The sequence below is a fragment of the Helianthus annuus genome, chromosome 9 (assembly GCF_002127325.2).
Source record: "Helianthus annuus cultivar XRQ/B chromosome 9, HanXRQr2.0-SUNRISE, whole genome shotgun sequence".
Classification (NCBI taxonomy): Eukaryota; Viridiplantae; Streptophyta; class Magnoliopsida; order Asterales; family Asteraceae; genus Helianthus; species Helianthus annuus.
In genome coordinates this window covers 16,922,994-16,930,703 of record NC_035441.2, presented here as the reverse complement: position 1 = coordinate 16,930,703, position 7,710 = coordinate 16,922,994, and the positions used below count along the sequence as shown (strand labels likewise).

General features: G+C 40.7%; 2 protein-coding genes across 3 annotated transcripts; one reads left to right on the top strand and one right to left on the bottom strand.

Moving 5' to 3' along the window:
• Positions 1–3,192: 3,192 nt before the first annotated feature.
• LOC110875332 (uncharacterized mitochondrial protein AtMg00810-like) lies at positions 3,193–3,756 on the top strand. The gene has a single exon (XM_022123528.1). The coding sequence runs from the start codon at positions 3,193–3,195 to the stop codon at positions 3,754–3,756; it is 564 nt and encodes a 187-aa protein (XP_021979220.1).
• A 653-nt stretch (positions 3,757–4,409) lies between these two features.
• LOC110877247 (serine/threonine-protein kinase PBL27) lies at positions 4,410–7,404 on the bottom strand. Of its 2 annotated transcripts, XM_035977349.1 has the most exons (3): positions 7,104–7,404; positions 6,223–7,064; positions 4,410–5,620 (listed from the first exon to the last, which is right to left on the bottom strand). In XM_035977349.1, the coding sequence occupies exons 1-3, from the start codon at positions 7,286–7,288 to the stop codon at positions 4,524–4,526; spliced, it is 2,124 nt and encodes a 707-aa protein (XP_035833242.1). In that variant the 5' UTR covers positions 7,289–7,404; the 3' UTR covers positions 4,410–4,523. The 2 variants fall into 2 exon arrangements, with proteins under 2 accessions (XP_035833242.1, XP_021981094.1); XM_022125402.2 differs by having other exon boundaries at positions 6,223–7,404.
• Positions 7,405–7,710: the final 306 nt, after the last annotated feature.

Here is a 7,710-nt window from a genome sequence, read left to right as displayed (position 1 = left end):
GTGTTTCCGCTGCGACTTTAGTCAATTACAAAATTAGGGTGTTACAAGTTGGTATCAGAGCCCTGGTTTGAGGGAATCAAGTACGAGAAGGTAAGTACTTGAACTCAAACTTCTGTGCTCTTGAGATAAGAAATCCGTACAATCCAAGACTCGATCAAGATCCAAAGGTAAAGGGTTGATGAAAGTATGCATTTATGTATACGTATAACAAAACTGACGGTTTTGTATGTGCAAGGTAAGCATAAGTGTTGGAAGAGGATGATCCGTGAATGCAGCCTAGAATGAATACTAAGGTAGGCAAAAACTGACGGTTTTGTATGTGTAGTAAACATAAGCTATGTTTTTACTTAGTAAATAAGTCGATTGATGGATTTATGTGGAAGAGTTATGTTAAAGTTAATTTTTAAGTAAGTCAAGGTAATTATAAGGAAAGAAATTTTATGGTACGTGTTTCCGCTGCGACTTTAGTCAATTACAAAATTAGGGTGTTACAACTACCCATGGCCTTTCTTTGCACCATGGGCCGGCCCACAACATGCAACACATCCACAATCCCGTTGGGCCTCTTGGACCCATTTACCTCCTTGCCCATACCCAACAATGAACAAGTCCAACAATAGTTAGGCGGGTATCCTCGGCCCTCGACCGGCTCAATCTTTTGCTGCCACTCACATGCCCACGGATCTCAATCAAGCTATGTATGCAATGTCGCTCCACGACCCCTCTTGGACTATGGATACAGGTGACACAAGTCATATGACTTCTAACTCTCACCTTTCGTCTGTTTTTAATAAAAGCATTAATAAAAATATTATTGTGGGAAATGGTCAAACCATTCCCGTGCATGGACAAGGCAACCTTACCCTACCCCATCCCCTCCCACCATTCAAATTAAACCATGGCTCTTACGCCCCATCTCTAATTAAAAATTTACTTATCGTGCGTCGTTTTACTACTGATAATAAATTATCCATTGAATTTGACCCTTATGGTTTTTTGGTGAAGGATCTCAAGACTCGGACCCCTATCCTACGATGCAATAGCTCGGAAGGACTCTACACTTTTGATCTATCCCAAGTCACCAAGATCATCTCTCCCACCGCTCTCTCTGCAATTTCTCAAGACACATGGCATCAACGTCTCGGTCATCCGGGATCCTCTTTATTGCATTCACTTAAAAATTCTAGTTTTATTTCTTGTGGAACTTTGAAAAATAATGTTTGTCAATCTTGTGTGTTTGGTAAACATATTAGGTTACCTTTCTTTGATTCTAATAATATTACAAACATGTCATTTGATATCATACACAGTGATCTTTGGACCTCCCCAGTACTTAGTACGGGGGGTCATCGTTACTACATACTCTTTCTAGATGATTTTCTAACTTTCTATGGACTTACCCTCTGACAACTAAATCGAATGTTTTCTCTATCTTCACTACTTTTTATAACATGATCCATACTCAATTTGAACGAAAAATCAAACAATTTCAATGCGACAATGGAACGGAATATAATAATAATGCGTTCCACTAATTTTGCAAATTAAATGGCATGCACTTTCGTTTCTCCTGCCCATATACCTCCTCTCAAAACGGAAAAGCCGAACGCAAAATTCGATCAATTAATAATATTATTCGAACTCTTCTCGCCCATTCTTCTTTACTTAACACATATTGGCACCATGCCTTGGAAGTTGAAACCTACCTACACTACATTTTACCTAGCAAAATTCTTTTCAATATTTCTCCTACTCAGAAACTATATAAACACATACCCTCATATTCACACCTACGTGTTTTTGGTTGCCTATGCTACCCTCTAATACCTCACACTAACATCAATAAACTTCAATACCGTTCTATGCCATGTGTCTTCCTTGGCTACCCCCCAAATCATCGAGCTAGGTTATAACTGCCTTGATCTTGCCACTCGCAAATTATTATTAACCGACATGTGATATTTGAGGAAACTATTTTTCCTTTTGCCAATACTCCTACACCTTCCCCATCCACATATGACTTCCTTACTGACTCTTTTCACCCATTGCATATTTTTGTTCCCCAACAAAACATCCACCCCTCCACACCTACGACCCAACCCATATCACCTGACCCACCTCGTTCCCCTACACAACCTACGGCCCAACCTACATCACCTGACCCACCACTCATCTCCCCACCCTATATAAACCCAATGCTACACACTCCTCATAACCCACTATCCCAAATGACCAGCCCACAAAACACATCCGCTCTCGGCCCAAACTAACCCCCCCCTCCCAAGGCCTAACTCTCTCTACCTCCATCGACCCACCTTCACCTATATCCAGCCCATTACCCAACTCCTCCTCCGACTTTGTTCACTCTCCCATCTCCGATCCCTCCACTCAATCGACTGCCTCATCCTCCACCCCACCCCCACCCCACCCCCACCCCCACCACCCACTCGCACAATCCGTACCCGTTCTATGGATGGCATAGATAAACCAAAACATGCTTTTAACCTTAATTCCTCGTGCATTGCCCTCATTCCTAAAAACCCAGAGGATGCTTTGTCCAACACGGAATGGCATAATGCCATGACCACTGAATTTAATGCTCTTATTAAAAATAAGACATGTGTGTTAGTTCCGAGGCAACCTCATATGCATGTTTTACGTATTATGTGGCTATTCTGCCACAAATTTCGATCGGACGGTACGTTGTAGAGGTATGAGGCTCGTCTTGTTTGTGATGAGAGTAACCAACAGATTGGGGTAGACTGTGGTGAGACATTTAGTCCGGTTGTCAAACCCACTACGATACGTACTGTATTATCTCTGGCTTTGTCTAAATCATGGCCGATTCATCAACTGGATGTTACCAACGCCTTCCTTCACGGTAACCTCAACGAGACTATCTACATGTATCAACCCATGGGGTTCCGGCATCGACAATATCCTGATCATGTGTGCCTTTTACAGAAATCACTTTATGGATTAAAATAGGCTCCGCATGCATGGTACCAACGATTTACTGATTTTGTTCTCTCCTTGCGGTTTCAACAAAGTAAATGCGACAATTCACTTTTCACATACCAGCACAACGGCAATACTGCCTATCTTCTTATCTACGTTGATGACATCATCCTCACGACATCGACAGACTCTCTTCGCGTTCAGCTGATGTCTCGACTCGCAGCTGAATTTGCAATGAAGGATCTCGGGCCTTTAAGTCATTTTTTGGGCCTTCACGTGAACCGGCAAGGTAACAAGATGTTTCTTTCTCAACAGGCATACACGAAAGAAATCATAGACAGGGCTGGCATGTCATCGTGCAAACCTGCTGCCACACCAGTTGATACCAAACCTAAACTTGGTTTGACCTCGGGTCACGACTATGAAGACCCGAAGTTGTATCGTAGTCTTGCGGGAGCTCTCCAATATCTAACATTCACGAGACCCGACATTTGTTATGCAGTTCAACAGGTGTGTATGTACATGCATGCACCGAAAGTGGATCATTGGAATGCTCTTAAACGAATCATTCGATATCTTCAAGGTACCTCCTCTCACGGACTAACTATCGGTGCGTCTACTGATTTCTCGTTACGGGCATACACTAACGCCGATTGGGCGGGATGTCCGGATACAACGCGGTCTACCTTAGGTTATTGTGTTTACTTAGGCCCTAATATTATCTCATGGTCATTTAAACGTCAATCAGTTATTTCTCGGTCCAGTGCGGAGGCAGAATATCGGGGGTCGCTAATGTAGTTGCGGAAATTTGTTGGCTTCGCAATCTTTTGCTGGAATTACACAGGCCATTAACCACCGCTAGTCTGGTATATTGTGATAATATCAGTGCGATCTATCTATCCGGGAACCCCGTTCAGCATCAACGTACCAAACACATAGAGCTGGATATTCATTTTGTTCGTGACCTGGTTCAACGTGGTTCCGTTCGGATCCTACACATCCCCACGCGTTTTCAAGTCGCTGACATATTCACGAAAGGTTTACCTAAAGTATTATTTGACGATTTTCGATCCAGTCTCAGCATTCGACCTCCTCTAGCTTCGACTACGGGGGTGTAATAGATAATTGTATATAATAGGAAATTATATGTTATTATTGTCATATATATACATCTCTCCTCAATATGAGGAGATTTCATTGTAACCTATATATATTCGATTATGCTTAATGAGAAGGCAAGGGGTTTGAATTCTTACAGGGATTACAAGTGGACATGTTAGCGTGAGAAAATGTCGGCTGCATAACTGGACTGAGATATAAACAAACTACTATGCTGTTTCTGGACCTTTATACTGAGGAAATTGTGTAAGTGGCCGAGGTCAGTCATTCGAAACTCGGGATTTACAAAAATACATGCCAATAATATCCTTATGATATTATCGGCTAACAGAAACATCAAATTATACACCATAATAGACATTAAGTAATTATAAAAGCTACATTGTAAAGATGTCTGCTATTAGCTAGTGCCAAAAATACAATAATTAAGATCAAGTTGTTCCCGTTCAATCACTAACGTTTTCGTGATAGACTTCGCTATCCCAAGGATTTCTAATCTTCCTTATTCTTTCAAGCTCCATGGTCACTTCTTTCATGCTAGGTCTCTTCTTACCTTCCATGTGAAGGCATCTACATGCCAGGGAACATGCTGCTTCTAGCTGCTCATCAGTTGCCGCCTCCTCAAAAACATGAGGATCGATAATCTCAATCAACCGATCTTCCCTCTCTGCAATCAAGAAATATGCTGCAAGATTTCTTTCTTCTTGATGTCTTTCCATGCTAATGGGCTTAGATCCTGTTATGAGTTCTGCAAGAACCACACCAAAGCTATACACATCACTCTTATCTGTTAGTTGAGATGTATGAAAATATTCGGGATCCAAGTAACCTAGCGTCCCTTGAACTAGTGTAGTGACAGGATCATCAACCTCCAATATTTGGAGTGACTTTGAGCCACCAAAATCCGCAACTTTTGCGGTGTAATTTTCATCCAACAAAATGTTCGCTGACTTCACATCTCTATGTATGATGGTCATTGTTGCATCTGAGTGAAGATAAGCAAGTGCACCAGCTGATTCATGTGCTATCCTTAAACGGCTATCCCATGACAATCTTCTTGTGCTGCTATTATTATTATGAATGTGATCATGAAGAGAGCCGTTAGCAACAAATTCAAAAGCTAGCAACGGGATCTCAGTTTCCAAACAACATCCCACAAGCTGTACCACATTCCTGTGATTAATTCGTCCAAGAATTAGAATTTCATTAATGAACTGCTCCATCTGTGTTTCGTCAGATACTCTGGACCTCTTGATCGCTACCACACGGTTATCTGGTAGTACTCCTTTGTACACAGTACCATAACCACCTCTTCCAATAATCATATAGTCTGCGAAATCCGTAGTTGCTTTTTCTATCTCTTCAGCTCGAAAAATATTTATGGAACCAACACCATTTTTTAGTTTATCTTCTAATAACAGTGCACCATTTTGTTGGAAGAATTTTTGTCTAAGCATAAGTTGCTTTCTCTTTTTGGACATGAGGGGTCCAAAATCGATACCTATATGGGGCTTCTTCGGCATTAGAGAGTCAAAATCCATACCTGTAATGAAACACATTACTTTTTATCTAACAAGAAATTAAGTTTCCAAACACAAGTTGTAGGCAGATTAAACCGGGTGGCTTGCTTAAACATGTAAATTAAAAAAAATGTGAAGTTATTATTTTAAACAGGTCGGGGACTTGACCCGTTTATCTATAACCAACATGTTTACTAAATGCGTTAGGTAGGCCAAACGTCTGTGATCCGACTATTTTAGACTCACCCAACCCAAAACCTGATTGTTTAAACACAAAACCTGCTCATAGCATTTAACATTTTTGCCTATCAAAAAAGATGACTTATATGAACAGTGTGGTTTAGAATCCCTAACTCAATCTTGGTTTAATTTGCAGATCTAACACTCTAAAAGTTATTATGCTCCAGTTACTTTTATAGACTTAACGTTCCATCACAATGGATGCCATGAAAGGACAGAAGAGGAGACATGAAGAATTGAAGACCGAAAAGTTTGTTTGTTAAACGAAATAAGGTTGTCGTGAAATCTTCTTTTAGTATGTTTTCGGCATAATTAGTATTACTTTTCAAACATAGACACATAGATTGAAGAATCTACGCACATATAAATTGGGAGTTCGGAATACCTGAGTTCTGGCCATTGTCAGTGAAGGAAAACTTATTAAACATCCTACCAAATATTGTTTTGCTTGCACTATGAGACACATTATTAGTCTTCTCTTGCAACTTCAGTACATACTCAAGACTAAGCACAACCTCAGCCATAGTAGGACGAAGCTTTGGATGGTTATCCAAACATCTTTCCGCTATTCGAACAAACTGCTTTAAACATTTTGGGGATATTTCACCCCTTATAGCAGAATCAATTATATCCTTCAAACGACCTTCTTTGATCGAGTCTTGAGCCCATGTTGCTATTCCCCAGTCAAGACTGTCATCCACTGCCCTCTTCCGGCACAACACTTCCAACAATACCACCCCAAAAGCATACACATCAGATTTAGTCGTCAGTTTTCCGGTGGCGAAATAATTTGGATCAAAATACCCAAAAGTGCCTTTGACAAGTGTGCTGACATGAGTCGATTGCTGATTCCTTGGGCTTATTTTAGACAACCCGAAATCTGAAACTTTAGCTGCCCAACTTTCATCTAACAATATATTGGAGCTTTTTACATCTCGGTGTATAATACCAAATTCAATACCGGTACCAGTGTGGAGGTAATCCAATCCACGAGCTGCACCTATGCAAATCATGAGTCGCTCACACCAAGTAAGAGGAGTACCAAGTTTGTGGAGATGATCTTCAAGTGTTCCATGGGGCATGTATTCGTACACAAGGATCATTTCTGTTTCATAATTACAGTAACCAATCAGAGAAACTAGATGACAGTGACGCAACTTGGAAAGCATTTCAACTTCAGCCCAGAACTCGGATGCCCCCTGATTCGACATTGCATCCAATCGTTTAATGGCGGCAACCACAAGAGTCGACCCATTGTAAATATTACCCTTATATACTTTCCCGAAACCTCCACGCCCTATTACTAATGATTCTGCGAAACTTTCTGTTGCTGAAAGAATTTCACCAAATTCAAAGTGACGGCAAAGTTGTGACCATTGCATGGAAGAAGAGGAAGAAGAGGTAGAGGTAGGGGTGGAAGGCCCAGATTCATTGCCAGTAGCATGAAACATAATTATTGATGAGGTAGGAGTAGAAGGAGATATCGAAAGGTATGACTCAGAAATGGATGATGATCTTAAATATATAAAAGAGGATGGACGACTTTAGAAACACAGATTATGGGCCAGGATGAATAAACATTTCTGAAGACGCGTTTTGAACGAATCAAACCATTCTGTCCGCGTACCCCACCCAATTTTTTTTCTCTAATAAATATAGGGGGGATTAACTATTAAAATATAATTTCCCTTTCCTTCCTGTAGGGTGATATATTTAGTAGGAGAGAAGGATGCATTTAGCCATATCCTTTTTTGGGTCTCACATACTTGTTTAGATTAATCAACAAACTAAATGTTATCATAAAATGACACTTTTAAATTTGTTTTAGGGTAAACGGAGTGGGCGGTAAACCTGTTTACCGAGTGGTAACACC